Source organism: Perognathus longimembris, chromosome 20, assembly GCF_023159225.1.
Source record: "Perognathus longimembris pacificus isolate PPM17 chromosome 20, ASM2315922v1, whole genome shotgun sequence".
NCBI classification, from domain to species: domain Eukaryota; kingdom Metazoa; phylum Chordata; class Mammalia; order Rodentia; family Heteromyidae; genus Perognathus; species Perognathus longimembris.
The window spans coordinates 15,564,550-15,581,265 of NC_063180.1; the positions used below are offsets into that span (position 1 = coordinate 15,564,550).

General features: G+C 54.3%; 1 protein-coding gene across 1 annotated transcript; it reads right to left on the bottom strand.

The window, feature by feature from the left end:
• Positions 1-304: 304 nt before the first annotated feature.
• Positions 305-15,930, bottom strand: Slc7a10 (solute carrier family 7 member 10). The gene is made up of 11 exons (XM_048368771.1): positions 15,730-15,930; positions 7,267-7,471; positions 5,736-5,887; positions 4,689-4,814; positions 4,411-4,564; positions 2,958-3,081; positions 2,613-2,716; positions 1,921-2,017; positions 1,583-1,732; positions 1,028-1,205; positions 305-758 (listed from the first exon to the last, which is right to left on the bottom strand). The coding sequence occupies exons 1-11, from the start codon at positions 15,872-15,874 to the stop codon at positions 625-627; spliced, it is 1,569 nt and encodes a 522-aa protein (XP_048224728.1). The 5' UTR covers positions 15,875-15,930; the 3' UTR covers positions 305-624.
• Between the last annotated feature and the right edge of the window lie 786 nt (positions 15,931-16,716).

Here is a 16,716-nt window from a genome sequence, read left to right on the forward strand (position 1 = left end):
CAAGGTCTCGATTGACAGTGGTGAGTTCCTGGCTAAGGGCCTTTTCCTCACTTAGCCAGACAAGGCTGGGCATGGGCGTTGGGGCTGGGAGTCTCTGTGCTTCGTCTGGGAGGCCTGAGGTCAGGCCTGCATGGAGGGGTGGGGGAGTGACAGACCACACAGCTTCCTATCTTGTCTCTTAGGTCAGGTGACAAGTCCCCCCTTGCCCCCCAGGGCGATGACACCTGCCCAGTCACCAATACATCATAGCACTGCCTGTCCCTCAGCTGGATCCCCATGGAGTTCCCCCATACAAACCCCCAAGCACAAGCAACAGCCAGCCCTGTTTTATTTCTAGGCCTTTTTCAAGGGGGGGGGGGCAGGGCGGGAAAAAAAACCTAACAGGGCAACAATGCTAAGGCAGGAATCCCTGTTTATATCAGCTGGGCTTCCTAAACAGCAGGGCCTCCAGAAAGAGTTGCATCTTTCTTTGTTTTTTTGTCATTTTGTTTTGTTTTTCTGGGGGGGGGGATGTTTTTGCACACACACACACACACACACACACACACACACACAAACAGAACAACTCCACCTCAATAAACAACATGTAAACAGAGACAGCAGCCTCCCGTCTCTATAAATGTCTCATTGTGTTTTGGAGGGTTTGTTGGTGGCAGGGAGTGGGGAGGGCTGACCCATGGGGCCATTTTCCTCCTCCTCTGGCAAGCATTGGGGGTACACCACGAAGCACAACTCCTGGCCCCAGCGTGTCATGGACTCTGAGGAGAGAGACAGACAGACAGATGGACCTTGGAGGCCTGATGGTTTGGGACAGGGGTGACCCCATGTGTGGGAGAGAACTCCCTCAGGTGGCAAGCATCAGCGCCCTCTGCTGTTGGATTCATGACACTACAGTGACATCTCAGAGGTATTGGAGGATTGGGGGGGGGGGGTGGCGTTCTATGCTATCAGCTTAGTTTGGGGGAAGAGAGGCTAATGGGATCCCCTCTCGAAGCCCTAGGCCCTGAGGCCTAGCTGCCCATCTCACCTGTGAGTCTGTGCACACACTTTGGTTTGCTTCTCCAGAACACGCCCAGGAAGAAAATGGGTACCCCTGTGAGGATGATGATGATGCCGACACCACAGACCATGGGCTCTGAGATGAAGCTGAAGACCAGCAGGAAGGCCCAGAATACCAAATATGCCAGGGGGATGAGGAGATTCACCTGGGGAAATAGTAAACAGGAATGGATGGTGCAGGCAAGACCCCATCTCTCCTGCCTACCCACCTGAAGGTCTCTGAGCCACTTAGGAGCCGGGGTATGCTAGGCACCAGATCATGGGTTGACCAGTTGTCTGAACAGTTGGGTGGCTTCAGTAGTTTCTACAGTGTTGAGCTGTACATGCAGTGTGCCAAAAATATATGTAAACCGAGTGCTGATGGCTCACGGTGGTCGTAGCAAGCAATTAACATGTCAGATTGTGGCAAGTCCAACATGGGACAAACCTGAATTGTCCTGGCCCCCAGCTCAGATACAAAGGAATAGCTCTGAGGGTTTCCGAGGCCTCAGCCATGCTGGGACCCCCACCTGCTGAGCCTCACCTTGATGGGTCTGTGCAGTGCAGGGCGCCTCCAGCGTAGCACAAGCAGGCCCAGGACAGTGACGCCATAGCAGAGGTAGTTGATGAAGGACACATAGTTGATGAGGGTGTACGTGTCTCCCACAAGCATGATGACTGCCGTGGCCCCGCACTGGGAGAGGACCTGGGCTGATGGCTGGCCTTACACACATGCCCCCCCCCTCCATCATGGCCCAGCAGCCCATTATTACCCAGGAAGTCCCTCCCCCAGGAAGTTCCCTCCCCCAAGGCCAGGCAGTCCTGGGTTTACATCCTGCCTGACCTTGGGTCTCCACCTCACCTCACCCTGTCCCAACTTACACAGACTAGGAGGGCAGGGATAGGGGTACAGCGTCTGACATGGATCATGGCTAGCAAGCTGGGCAAGTGGCCCTCTCGAGCTCCGGAAAAACACAGCCTAAGGATGGAGGCAGGAATGGTTAAAGGCTATGAGCCAGGCCTTAGTACTCCCCGATGGGTAAGTCCTGGGTCTCAGGTCTCCATCTGATGTTCCTGTAACGCTATCACCTCTGAATCCCCCGACTCCAGGCCCTACCCGCTGCACTGGGCAGTCCTTCCTCTCATCTCACCTGCTTCCCTCTCACTTTGTGGGTGTATGTATGTATGTGGCCGTACTGGGGCCTAGCACTCTTGCATGGCTTTGTTTTTGGTCACGGCTGGTGCTCTACACTTGAGTCACAGCTACACTAATGGATGTTTTTTGTGTGTCATTGAAGACAAGTCGGTTGTTTTTGCCTGTTGGGGACTGGCTTTGAATTGTGATCCTCTGGCTCTCAGCCTCCTGGGTAGCTAGGATGAGAAGTGTGAGCCCCAGGGTGCCCTCCCTGTCCCCCTGGCTTTCTCTATCTCAAAGCTGGGATCAGACATTGGTGTCAGACTAAAGGGCTCATCATCATTCTACATTTCCTTCCCAAGGTCACTGGCACGGCCCGTGCACAGCCGGACCTCTCTGCCTCGCCCCATTCCGACCTCCCTCTCCCCAGCCCAGTCACCTGGAGGAGGTGAACAGATAGCCATTGATCCCTCCAAAAGTAGACAGTGCCACAGACACAGGCATGACCCACGAGAAATAGCCCAGGAGTTTCTCCCCGAAGGTCTGAGAGGGCACAGAAGAGAGGTCGGGGGTAAGGCTGGGGTGGGGGCTCCAGGCAGGGGCTGGGGTGGATGGGAGATCCAGGGTGGGGGTGGGGTGGGGGCTCAAGGCAGGGGCTGGGGTGGATGGAAGATAGGGGGCTCTCACTGGAGGCAGGGGCTGGGGGGGGCGGGAGATCTGGGGCAGGGGTGGGGGCTCCAGGCAGGGGCTGGGGTAGGTGGGAGATGGGGGGGCCCTCGCTCACCACAGCCACCGCGTTGGAGGACAGCAGTTCCTGGGGGGACATGGCGGTGAAGTAGGCCACGTTGGTGAATGTGTACACGAAGGTCACCAGGGGGATGGAGATAAAGATGGCGCGAGGTAGGTTTCTGGGGACGGTGAGTGCAGTGTGTCAGTGTCATGCTAAGGGTTTGGGGGGACATGTGGAGGGGGGCAGCACAGATGTCTGAGACACAGAGACACTGCTTTCTGCCTCCTAGAACCTCAGATGGGGGAACAGACATCTGATCTTAGTCCAGGCAGTAAGATCAAATTCATGTCTTGTACATCAAGCGAAGAATGATCGGGCTGGGAATGTGGCTTAGTGGTAGAGTGCTTGCCTAGCATGCATGAAGCCCTGGGTTCGATTCCTCAGCACTATATACATGGAAAAAGCCGGAAGTGGAGCTATGGTTCAAATGGTAGAGTGCTAGCCTTGAGCAAAAAGAAGCTCAGGGACTGTACCCAAGGACAGTGCTCAGGCCCTGAATTCAAGCCTGGGGACTGGGGAGAGAGAAAGAGAGAGAGAGAGAGAGAGAGAGAGAGAGAGAGAGAGAGAGAGAGAATATGCCTGGAAACTCTCCAAAGGTCCCTAAAGCTTAGTATGCAGTCTAGGGGGTCTTCCCCTGGGGCTCTCTGCTCACTCCAGCCCTGGGCTGGGACTGTTTTGTTGTTGTTGTAGGTCATGGGGCTTGAACCCAGGGCTTAGGCGCTGTTCCTGAGTTTCTTCACTCAAGGACAGTGCTCTACCACTTGAGCCACAGCTCCACTTCTGGCATTTTGGTGGTTGATTGGAGACTCTCAGTTTCCTGCCCAGGCTGGCTTTGAACTTCAGTCCTCAGATCTCAGTCTCTGGTGTAGCTAGGATTATAGGCCCACACTACCGGAACCTGGTAGGGACTGTCTTTTATTTTTGTTTTCTTTTAAAAAACATTGGCTGAGCCTCATGTAGGACCAGTCACTGGTTCTGACTTTGGGTGGGGACCAGGTTGCAGGCATAAGGATTGTTCTATGCCAAATGCAAATGCAGGCGTTGGGCACTGTCCCTGCAGTTGTTTGTTTGTTTTTTTGGGGGGGGGTTGTTGGTGCTGGGCGTGGGGCTTGGACTCAGGGCCTGGGCACTGTCCCTGGCTTCTTTTTTGCTCAAGGCTAGCACTCTGCCACTTGAGCCACAGCACCACTTCTGGCTTTTTCTCTGTATGTAGTACTGAGGAATGGAATCCAGGGCTTCATGCATGCTAGGCAAGCACTCTACCACTGAGCCACATTCCCAGCCTCATTTCTGGGTTTTTGGGTGGTTCATTGGAGATAAAGAGTCTCACGAACTTTCCTGCCCAGGCTGACTTCAAACTGCAATCTTCAGATCTCAGCCTCCTGAGTAGCTAGGATAACAGGCATGAGCCCCTAACACCCAGAACCTTCCTGGGTGTCCCACTCACTTTCGAGGGTCAACCAACTCTTCAGTGACATAGTTGAGAAAATTCCAGCCACTGAAGGCGAAGGAGCCCTGGAGGAAGGCCAGGGCCAGGTGCCCCACGGAAGGCGTCATCCAGAAGGCAAAGGCATGGCTGGGCCTCAGCTCCTCAAAGTGTCCTGGGGGGGCAGGGGAGTCCAGAAGTTAGAGGTCAGCTCAGTCTCCTGTGCCAAGCCCCGCCCACACCAGAGGTCAGCTCAGGCTCCTGCGCCAAGCCCCTCTCACACTGCCACTGAGCCCCACCTTGGAAGATCTGGACGAAGCCAACACCAATAATGAGTGACAGGGCCAGCAGCTTCCCCCCTGTGAAGACGTCTTGAATTCGGGTGGCCCAGCGCACGCTGGAGCTGTTCACCCATGTTAGTAGCACTGGGAAGGGAAAAGGGTGGACCTCTGAGGTGGGGACTCCCATGGTGAACCCCAGCCCTCCCTTCCTCCCTCCCTTCCTTCTTCCCTTCCTCCTTCCTCCCTCCCTTCCTTCCTCCCTTCCTTCTTTTTCTTGTGCTGGTCCTAGGGCTTGAACTCTGGGCCTGCGTGCTGTCCCTGAGCTTTTGTGCATAAGGCTAATAATGATCATGCGTAAGGCTAATGCTCTACCACTTGAGCCACAGCACCACTTCTGGCTTTTTCTGAGTAGTTTATTGGAGCTAAAAGTCTCACTGACTTTATGGGCCAATTTGAACTGCAATCCTCAGATCTCAGGCTCCTGGGTAGCTAGGATGACAGGTGTGAGCCACCAGCTCCCTAGCTGTTCTTGAAGTTTTGTACTCAAAACACTCTACCGCAGAGCTCCGTGTGTGTGTGTGTGTGTGTGTGTGTGTGTGTGTGTGTGTGTGTTAAGAATATCACGGACTTGCTGGGCGCTAGTGACTCATGCCTACATCATAGCTACTCAGGAGGCTAAGATCTGAGGATCGCAGTTCAAAGCCAGCCCAAGTAAGAAAGTCCATGAGACTCTTATCGCCAGTAAACTATTCAGAAAAAGCAGGAAGTGGCGCTGTGGCTCAAGTGATAGAGCACAAAGAGGCTCAGGGACAGTGCCCAGGCCCTGAGTTCAAGCCTTAGGATAGAGCAAAGAAGAGAGATTTCACCAACTTTCCTGCTCTGGGCTGACTTCAAACCTCAATCCTCCAATCACAGCCTCCTGAGTAGCTAGGATTATAAGTGTGAGCCACCAGCACCCTGCTGGTAACTGTTGACCCCCCCCCACCCCCGTCCCCACGCCCTGTGGCATTTAGCATCATGGCTACTATGGGGACCGCGGCCCGGCTGGGAGCAGCATGAACTCACTCAGGCAGGCCATGGAGAGCATGCGGGAGGCTGTGGCAGGGGGGATACAGTTGGGGAATACAGGCTGCAACACATAGTTGGAAAAAGTCATGGAGATGACGGCCAGGCTGGTAGGGTACATGATGAGCACCGCGCTCCAGAGCAGCAGGAATCTGCAAGGGAACAAGAGTGAGGATGACAGGTTGGCTTGCTTGGCCCAGGCCTGGGAGCTGGGCTGGGCTGTGATCAGCAGCCAAGGGCTGGCAGGACTGGCAGAGTTCCAGAAGGCAGAGTTCACATCCTGGATAGATTTGGGGAAAGAGTGAGATCCAAATATCCTCTGTGTGTGTGTGTGTGTGTGTCCTGGGGATTGAACTCAGGGCCTGGGTGCTGTTCCTGAGCTTCTTTTTGCTCAAGGCTGGTTCTCTACCACTGGAGTCACAGCTCTACTTCAACCTTTTTTTTTTTTTTTTTTTTTTTTGGTCTTTTTTGGTGGTTATTGGAGATAAGACTCACAGATTTTTCTGCCTGGGCTGGCTTCAATTTGCGATCCTCAGATTTTAGCCCCCTGAGTAGCTAGGATTAAAGGTGTGAGCCACCAGTGCCTGGCCAAGGAAGGGACAGATCTTTTTTTGGAGAGTGGGCCTGAGGGATCTCTATTTAAAAGGAGACCCATGGGCTGGGAATGTGGCTTAGAGGTAGAGTGCTTGCCTAGCATGCATGAAGCCCTGGGCTCAATTCCTCAGTGCCACATGAACAGAAAAAGCTAGAAGTGGCGTTGTGGCTCAAGTGGTAGAGTGCTAGCCTTGAGCACAGAGAGGCTCAGGAACAGTGCCCAGGGCCTGAGGTCAAGCCCCAGGACTGGCAAAAAAAAAGCGATCAAAGCCAGGAACTTATGGCTCATATCTGTAATCTTAGCTACTAAGGAAGATGAGATCTGGAGGATCACAGTTCAAAGTCAGCCTGAACAGAAAAGTCTGGGACACTCTATCTCCAATTAACAAGCAAAATGCTATAAGGGAGGCATGGTTTCAGCAGTAGAGCACCAGACTTGACAGGGAGCACACCCTGGCCCTGAGTTGAACCCCATCCTCAGTACTAGCACAAATAAGTAAATGAAATTAAAATGAAAGGAGATAGAGATGGCCAGGTGTTGGTAGCTCACACCAATCATTCAAACTACTCAGGATGCTGAGACTTGAAGAATCACAGTTTAATGCCAGAAAAGTCTTGGATGCTGTACCTTTAAGTGGCCAGCCAAATGCCCAACTGGAGGCATGGTCCAAGTGGTAGACTGCCAACCATGAGCAACAGGGCAAGGCCCGGAGTTTAAATCCCTGACCTGACCAGGGCAATGGGGAGGGGAGAGAGAGAGAGAGAGAGAGAGAGAGAGAGAGAGAGCGAGAGAGAGAGAGAGAGAGAAAGAGAGATCAGGGGGCCAGTGACATATGTCACCAACTCCACCACTTTCCCCTTGTTCTCAGAACTTGCCAGTGACATGGAAGCAGGAGAGGAAACTGGGGCCTGTGGCTCATCAGAGCCACACACTCACCCGGCCAGGCCTCCAAAGATCTCGGTGACATAGGCGTAGTCCCCTCCAGACTTGGGGATGGCGACCCCCAGCTCTGCATAGCAGAGGGACCCCAGGGCTGTCACACCTCCTCCCAGGACCCAGACGAAGAGTGCCAGGCCCACAGAGCCTGAGTGCTCCAGGACGCCCTTGGGGGAGATGAAGATCCCTGAGCCAATGATGTTTCCTGTCGGGAGAGACAGGATGTCAGCCTGCACCCCATTAGTGGCCCAGCCTCCTCGATGTGGGCGTTCAGGGTATACAGTGAGGAAGAAAGCCTAAATGCTTTGGGGGGGGGGTAGGAGGGGAGGAGGAAGAGGAGGCAGAGGCAGTAGCAACAGCAGCAGCAACTAGGCACTAGTGGTTCATCCTGTCATCCCAGCTGCTCAGGAGGCTGAGATCTGGAGGATAGTAGTTCAAAGCCAACCCAGGAAGAAAACTCCATGAGATTCTATCTCCAATGAACCACCAAAAAAGCCAAATTGGAGGTGTGGCTCAAGTGGTAGAGCACCAGCCTTGAGTGAAAAGGCTGAGACAAGTGCCCAGGCCCCAAGTTCAAGTCCTAGTATCAGCAGGCGCACACACACACACACACACACACACACACACACACACACACACACACAAATTTCCCTCTACCTGGAGAGGCCCCGTCCCCCACCTGCCAGACTAGACAGGGCTGGACAAGCATACAACTGTCATTGCTAATTTGCATTCACTCCTGGTCTTCAACAAAACTCACCACCTGCCCCCACCCCCCAGCCCCTGCCCCAGCCCCAGTGTCCCCCGGCCTTCCCCAGCCCCAGCCAAGACAGATTCTCAATGTGGAGACAGCCATTACACCCCACTTGTTTTTCTGGTCACATCCTAGATGCCCTAAATACATCCAGATAAGAAGAAACTCATTCTATGCCGCAGTACTCCGAGGTAAACTGTGTGTCCTCAGGTTGCTTTTTTTTTTTTTTTTTTCCTGGAAAAACAACTAGCAAGAGGGGCCCCAGGCCCCTGGGTGGGCTGTGGACATTTCCACAGGGCTTTGACTTAGTGCTGTCCGGCAGACAGCCGTTCTCAGGACCTGGTGGAGCACAATTTGCCAAAAAAAAAAAAAAGCCCCAACAACAAAAAACTCAATGAGGTTGGAAGCCAGCAAGGGAGGGGAGGGGTGGGGGTGAGGATGGGGGCTGGGTGGCCTTAGAAGAAGTTGGGATGTTAGAATTGGTTGGTAGGGGGGAAGAAAACTCAGGGCCCAAAGCTACCGACTCTGGGGAGACCCCATTCTTTGGCAGGACCTCAGAGGTGGAAGTGTCACAGGTCAGCCTGGCAGAACTGGGCTCCCAAAAGACAGATCACTAGCCAGGTGCCCACGCTGTCCCAAGACTTCAGACAGGGCGGGAGATGTGCTATTGTTGCAGACACCACGTGACCTTGGCCTGCCATTCAGAACTTTCTCCCCCCATGGCTCAGAGGACTGTGGGTGTTAGCCAGCGTCTCTGAGGTCCTTTGAGGTCCTCTCCCCCACCCCACTCTTTCTGGACCAGCACCATCTCCAGCAGCTGGCCCACGTTTGTGCCCAATGTTGTCAGGAAAGCCACTGTGGCTCCGGGCACTCTGGACACCGGTGGCTGAGGCTCTGTGGGCATCCACGGAAGGGTGGGGTGGCGGGCTGGGGGCATGAATTGAGCACACAGTGAGGGGCCTCTGGCACCTGCTGAGCTGTCATTCGTACCGCCCAGTGCTCGGTGGGGAGGGGCTCAGACCCCATGGGGGTCAGCCCTAATCAGCCCATCCCATGAAGAAACCCCTCCATTAGAAGAAAAGGATGAGCCTGACAGGCCCAGGGTTGGAGACACAGGGCAGGCTAAGCCAAGGGATTCTGCCTGATTGACAGACAGGAGGCACAAGATTCAGAGGCCCCTACGTTCTCATCCAGCCAATGGGTCCATTGTTGTCTGTTCCCTGTAGGGTCATTCCCGCCCCGCCCCCAGGCAGGGAGGCTATAGGAATTGAGCCTCCTCCACTTTGCAGGCCTCCTCAGGTCTCCTCCTCCCACCCTTCTCCTTAAGCCTTTGCTGGAGTAACTTAGATCACATTAAGATGTTTGGCCTGATGGGGCTTACCCAGTTCCTCAGAGGCAAAAACAAAGAAAGGGGGCATTGTTTCCCAGGGCTCTGTTGGGCCAGCTGACCTATTTCTGGAAGGCGGAGGCAGACTGTGGAGGTCACAGAGGTGGGCCGCAGAGGTTGAGTCTGCTGAGGGGGCCACCTGTTCCTTGTGTGTGTGTGTGTGTGTGTGTGTGTGTGAGAGAGAGAGAGAGAGAGAGAGAGAGAGAGACAGACAGACAAACAGACAGACAGAGACAGAGAGACAGAGAGAGGCAGACTAATTTTTTTTTTTTTTGCCAGTCCTGGGCCTTGAACTCAAGGCCTGAGCACTGTCCCTGGCTTCTTTTTGCTCAAGGCTAGCACTCTGCCACTTGAGCCACAGTGCCACTTCTGGCCGTTTTCTATATATGTGGTGTTGGGGAATATGAATCCAGGGCTTCATGTATAGGAGGCAAGCACTGTTGCCACTAGGCCATATTCCCAGCCCTGAGGCAGGCTAATTTAGGGGAGGAACAAGGAAGCAGGATTCTGGCAACACTGGTTATCCCTTCTGCCTCAGTTTCCCCATTTGTTAGGGAGAGCCACTGAGGTCAGGGCCTCAGAGAGCTGGTCCGATTCTGGCAGTTGTAGTGTGGGGTTCTGGCCTCCCTCTCCCCTGTCATTGGTCTTCCAGAAGCAAGAACATCACCTTGGCCTCTGCCCACTTTGTGGTACCTGGAAGGCGGCTGTGTTTTGACCCTGTCTGGCATCACAGGCCTTGAGCCCCACCCTTGCCCTGACTTTCTTCTGGAGACCTGACCCCCAGGGGACCCAAGCACTTGAGCTTGAGCAGCCAGAACCTTCCGGAGACCAGAAGATCTTACTTTTCTTTGGAGATAAAGGCAGGAACCAAGCTAGGGGCTGGTAGCTCACACCTGTCATCCTAGCTACTGAGGAGGCTGGGATCTGAGGGTCGTGGTTCAAAGCTAGCCTGAGTAGAAAAGTGTGTGAGACTCTTATCTCCAGTGAACCACCAAAACCGGAAGTGGCCCTGTGGCTCAAGTGGTACAGCGCTAGCCTTGAGCTGAAGAGCTCAGGGGCAGTGCCCAGGCCCAGAGTTCAAGCCTCATGACAGTCAAAGGAAAAAAGGCAGAACAGATATATGGAAACTCATTCTACTGAGCTCAGCAAACCTTGCCTGTACCCCATCTCTAGTCTAAGTCTCCTAATAATAGCTGATAGCTCCATTATCTCACCTGACTTCCAAACACAGGTGCTTAGTTAGATATGGGCCTTTTTTCTCTCGTCCTTACAGTGATCCCTTTGGGGACCATATCTAGCCCCTGGCTTCTGAGAGAATCCCCCAAACTTAAATCTTTAGCATGAACCTCACCTCTAGAAGTCAGTCCTTACAGAAAACAAACTAGCCAATGTCGCTTCGAGGTCTGCGGCTACTCAACAAATAACACAGCGAACATCTTCTAGACAAATGCCTCCTCTTTCCCGCCCCCTGTCCCTGAGCCTCTTCCCTATTGCCTGTCTTCCTGGACTTCCCACTGCCTCCTGACACATCCAGTCAGGCAACTGAGTCTGAAAGGCAGACACAGTGTGGAGCTGGGGTTCCTCAGGTCTGAGGTGAACCAGGGAGTGGGCAGGTTTGATTTGTGTGCAGGGATGGGAGGTGTCTTTGTAAGCAATGGTGAGGACACATGCGCATGCATGTGTATGTGTGTGTGTGTGTGTGTGTGTGTGTGTGTGTTTTAAATGTGTCAGTCCTAGGTCTTGAACTCGGGGCTTAGGTGTTGTCCCTGAGCTTTCTTGCTCAAGACTATTAGATCACACCTTCACTTCCAGTTTTTCAGTGATCCACTGGAGATAAGACTTTCCTGCCCAAGATGGCTTTGAATCACCGTCCTCAGAGTTGCTAGGATGATAGGCATAAGCCACCGGTGTCCCTCTATTCTTTCTTTCTTTATTTTTCTGGTGCCAGTGCCAGGGCTTGAACTCAGGGCCTAGGCACTGTCCCTGACCTTCTTTTGCTCTAGGCTAGCACTCTACCACTTGAGCCACAGCGCCACCTCCAGCATTTTCAGTGTTGCATTGGAGATAAGAGTCTCACAGCCCTTCTTGCCCAGGCTGGCTTCAAACTGTAACCTCAGATCTCAGCCTCCTGAGTAGCTAGCATTGTAAACGTGAGCCACCAGCACCCAAGTTTGAGGCTGTGTAGTTTTATGCATCCTCAGGGTTCCGGAGAGGCGGGCTGGGGGTCTGCAGAGGTCCATGCTGTCAGGGCAGCCTGGACTGGAGGCTTCAGGCAAGGACCTGGTTGAGGCCGGAAAGATGAGGTTCAAGCTCAGTGCCAAGGCCTCACACCTGTCATTCTAGCTACTCAAAAGGCTGAGATCTGAGGATGATGGTTCGAAGTCAGCCTGGGCAGGAAAGGTGGTAAAACTCTTTTTTTTTCTTTTTTAAATAATTTTATTGTCAAGGTGATGTACAGAGGGGTTACAGTTACATATGTAAGGTAGTGAGTACATTTCTTGTCAAACTTGTTACCCCCTCCCTCATTTTTCTCCCCCCCACCAACCCCTACTAAAGCCCTAAACCTTGTTTTGCACTCTGCCACTTGGGCCACAGCACCACTTGTGGCTTTTTCTATATATGTGGTGCTGAGGAATCAAACCTAGGGCTTCATGTATAAGAGGCAAGCACTTTACCACTAGGCCATATTCCCAGCCTCTGAGAAACCTTCTCTCTCTCTCTCTCTCTCTCTCTCTCTCTCTCTGTGTGTGTGTGTGTGTGTGTGTGTGTGTGTGTGTGTGTGGTTGTTGTGAGACAGGGACTCAAACTTGGTACCCGATGCTTTGTTCATTGGCTGGTGCTCTACCCACTGAGCCATGCCTCCAACCCCAAGAGCCCTTTCTATTTGCACAGCTTGCAAGGCCGAGGTCTCTGGCAGCCCATCTGTTCATTCATACTTCCATCTTGGAGTCTACCAGGTTGGCTGAGCTCCCAGCTCCGTCCTCAGCCTTCCATCCTCCCCGTCCCATCCCAAGCGAGGCCTCTCCCTGTCGGGCCCCCTTTGGCTCAGCATCAGAGCAGTGTGAAAGGAACTGCACAGACTTGAATCCAAATCGAGTCCCAAGTCATAAGCCCACCACTACCAGGAGCATTTCACCCCCAACCTCAGCTACTGCAACTGGGTAATGGGCACATTTCCCCAGCTTCCAGGTGCCAAGGAGAATCAAATGAAACAAAACAACAAGGTCCACTTTTGGCTTTTAGGTGATTCATTGGAGCTAGGAGTCTCATGGACTTTCTTGCCTGGGCTGGCCTTGAACCACAACCCTCAGATCTCAGCCTCCTGATTAGTTAGGATCAATCATAAGGTGTGAGCCACCAGCATCCACTCTTTCTTTATTTCTTTCTCCTTCCTTCCTTCCTTCCTTCCCTCCTTCCCCTTCTTTTTTTGTTGTTTGTGGGGCTTGAACTCTGGGTCTAGGTATTGTCCCTAAGCTCTTCAGCTCAAGGCTAGTGCTCTACCCCTTGAGCCACAGCGCCACTTCTGGTTGTCTAGTGGTTAGTTGGAGATAAGTCTCAAGGACTTTTTGGCACAGGCTGGTTTTGAACTGCCATCCTTAGATCACAGCCTCCTGAGTAGCTAGGATGACAGGCACAAGCCCACTGGCACCCAGCTTCTTTATTTCTTTTTAATGTTGGTACTGGAGCTTGAACTCAAGGCCTGAGCACTGTCCCTTAGCCTTTTCCACTGAAGGCTGGTGCTCTACCACTTAACCACACCTCCACTTCTTGGCTTTTTATGTTTTGGCTGGTTAATTGGAGATATAAGAGTCTTGCTTGTTTTGGAAGCTAGTCTAAATACATTTCAGATGGTGCCCCATCCCTGCCGATAGCCTGTCCTGCCATCTCTCTGTTTTCTGGAAAGCCTCATTCTTCTGGGAGGATCTGTTCAGAAGTTTTGGAAAGAACAAATCCAGTACTGGCAGGACACAGAGATAGATTACAGGGAAGTCGTTCTTATACTTTGTAATGAGAGAGGCAGGCGCTGGAGGCTCACGCCTGTCATCCTAGCCACTCAGGAGGCTGAGATACGAGGACCCTGGTTCAAAGCCAGTCCAGGCAGGGAGGTCCATGAGACTATGATCTCCACTGAATCACACACACACACACACACACACACACACACACACACACACACACAAGCTAGGACTGGAAGTGTGGCTCAAGGGGTAGAGCACCAGCCTTGAGTGAGAAAAGCTAAAGGAGAGTATCCCAGGCCCTGAGTTCAAGCCCCAGTCCTAGCATGTGCACACGTGCATGCATGTGTGTGCACACACACATCGGAATACACACAACAACTGTCCTTTGCAGACACTAACTGCTGAGGTGGCATGGGGGAGGGATGAACTCAGAGCACTGGTTTGGAGGAGTGGTTTTGGGGGATGGGGAGACAGAACAGATCTGGCTCCCATCTCTATCACCTAATTGAAGATGCCCCCCTCCCCCATTTGCCTACGGCCCAATCCAGCCTCTTCTTGCTGTAACCTCTCCCCAATTCCCCAGCCTCAGCATTTCCTAAGCTTGGGGGGGGGGGCAGCTGGGGGCAGGGGTGCCATTTGAACTCTGCTCCTCTGTTTGGACATAATCACCCTTCACCCTAGCTCAGCCTCCATGTTCTGGAGGCCAAGGGGAAAGGGTGAAGCAAGAGAAGGCTGAAGAGCCAGGGAGGGGCAGGGCTGCAAGCAAACCACCACCAGGGACTTTTTCTAAAGGGCCGGAAGCCTGGCAGCCTCTGTGTGACCTGGGGAAGATGGGATGGGAGTGAATATACTAGTTTTCATTGAGGCAGTTGGGGAGGAGCTCTCTCTTCTCCTGCACCTGCCTGGACTGCAGTCTCTTGACTATTTGGCTGCCTCAGGATGTAGCAGCTTCCTTCTTCCTGGGAGACAACTCTCTGGGGAGACTGTGAGGCCCAAAGTGAAGTTCCAGCCAGACCTTCCTTCTAGAATCCAGCTAGGCAGGGACAGCCAGGCCAGGAAGCTTCCAGAGCCAGGCCAGGATGAGCTCCAGAAGGGGAGCCAAGCACAAGGGAAAGGCAGCGAAGCACAGGAGACTGGTAAGGCGTGTGCTCAGGGCAAGTCCTCTGGGGGTGGGTTCAAATCTGCAGGGTACTGCCAGGGTTCACACACAGTCTGGCCTAGGAGCACCAAGGATGAAGGCAGAGGAAGAGGAGGAGACCCTGGGCCCCCCATGTTGAGCACCCAATTCCTCCTTCCTTTACTCTAGCTTCCCAGAAATCAGTTTTCATGACTTGGGGCAGAAGGAGAAAATTCCCACTACGATTCATTGATTCTGTGTGTATGTGTGTGTGTGTGTGTGTGTGTGTGTGTGTGTCCTGGGGCTTGAACTCAGGGCCTGGGCGCTGCCCCTGAGCTTCTTCTGTTCAAAGCCAGCGCTCCACCACTTGAGCCACAGCTCCACCTCTAGTTTTTTGGGTGCTTAATGGGAGATAAGAGTCTTATAGATTTTCTGGCCCAGGCTGACTTTGAACTGTGATCCTTAGGCCTCCGCCTCTTGAGTAAGGAGGCTTCCAGATGTGAGCTACTGGTGCCCAGCTCTCTCTCTCTCTCTCTCTCTCTCTCTCTCTCTCTCTCTCTCTCTCTCTCTCTCTCTCTCTCTCTCTCTCCCTCCCTCCCTCCCTCCTTCCCTCCTTCCCTCCCCTCCTCCTTTCCCGCACTTGGGTCTTGAACTCTGGGAGGACCTCACCCTCTCACCTGGCTTTTTCCACTCCAGGCTGGTGCTCTACCAGTTGAGCCACACCTCCACCTGCCGGTCCCCCACCCACCGCTCTCACTGCACCCGAATTCTCCGTCTGCCCAGCCGCCCCTGGCCGAGGCCCTGTGTGTGGGGGTGCAGGCCATCCTGGGCGGCCAGCAGTTAGCAGCTGTGCCTCCATTTCCCCTCCTGGGGGCCGGTCTACCCACAATCCTCCCTGCGTTCTCAAAAACAAATCACGGCACAAGTGCAAGGTAGCTCGGACAGACGGGGTATAGGTGACAGTAGGGCCTCAGATTAATCAAGCACCCCAACACCCCGGCACCCCTGGAATGCATTGCTTTGCCCCAGGCTCAAATCTAGGGATGGAGGAGAAAGAAATGACCCAGGAGCAAATTCCAGAGGGAGACCGTGCAGGGGTGTGTGTGTGTGTGTGTGTGTGTGTGTGCGTGTCCATCCATCCCTCTGTCCATCTGCCTGTCCCACAGCACACCACAAAGAAGAGCCCCCCCCCTTGTGCACTCCTGGCCCGGCCTGCCCGCCGTCCGGGGTCCAGGGTCCCGCTCACCGATGATGATGGTGCAGGCGCTCAGCAGCCCGATCTCTTTCTTGAGCGCCACCCGCTCCGAGGAGGCGCCGGGCCCGGGCCCCGGGCCTGGGGAAGGCGAGGGCGCGGAGCCCGGGCTCCCATGCCCGCTCGTGGGGTCAGTCATGTCGCGGCCGCACCGCGTCCCGGCTCCCTGAGCGGCTGGATCGGTCCCACAGGCCGCCAGGCTGCAGGTCCCGCCGGTCCCTGGCCGGCCCCAAGCCCTGGCAGCCCGGCCCCCGAGGGAGGTGGGTGTCGGGGGGCCGGGGCCCCACAGACGGGGCGGGCGCATGCGCTGGCACAAAGCCGGGGGGCCCCCAAGGCTTCCCAGGTGGCCAGGGGCCAGGGAGGGGCGGAAGGAGGGCGGACCAGGGTCCCCCCCACCCCCTGCCCTTAAAGGGAACTTCCCCGCCTCCCCTGGGCTGGGAAGGGAGGAAGGGAAGGAAGGGAGGAAGGAAGGGAAGGAAGGGGGAAAGGAAGGGAGGGAAGAAGGAAGGAGGGAAGGAAGGGAGGGAAGGGAAAGAAGGGAGGGAAGGAAGACCTGGGGTGTAGGAAGGACTTCCTAGTTGCTCCAAGGCCAGGACTTGGAGGTACCCAGGTGCCATCCAGGCTGACACGGAAAGCTTCCACACAGGCTCCCTGTTCTCGCGCAGGCTGAGCTGCGTTGGGCGCCCACTGGGCTCCAGCTCTTAGACTCCTTACAGTGTGAGCCCTCACCCCCCAGATGAGCTGGGGAGTGGGGACTTGGGGGGCTGGATGTATTCTACAAGGTGGAAGCTGTAACTGAAGCACGTCTTGGGGCTGGAGGCGCAGCTTCGTTGGTAAAGCACTAGCCAATGAATGAAAACTTCAGGAACTGAGTTCAAGTCCCTGTCTCAGACCAAGAAAGCAAAGCAAATCTTTCTGGCGGCTCTCAGGTCCCCAAGTAATAAGAGTAAAGATGAGGTACAGCTAAAGGAAGGGCAAGGC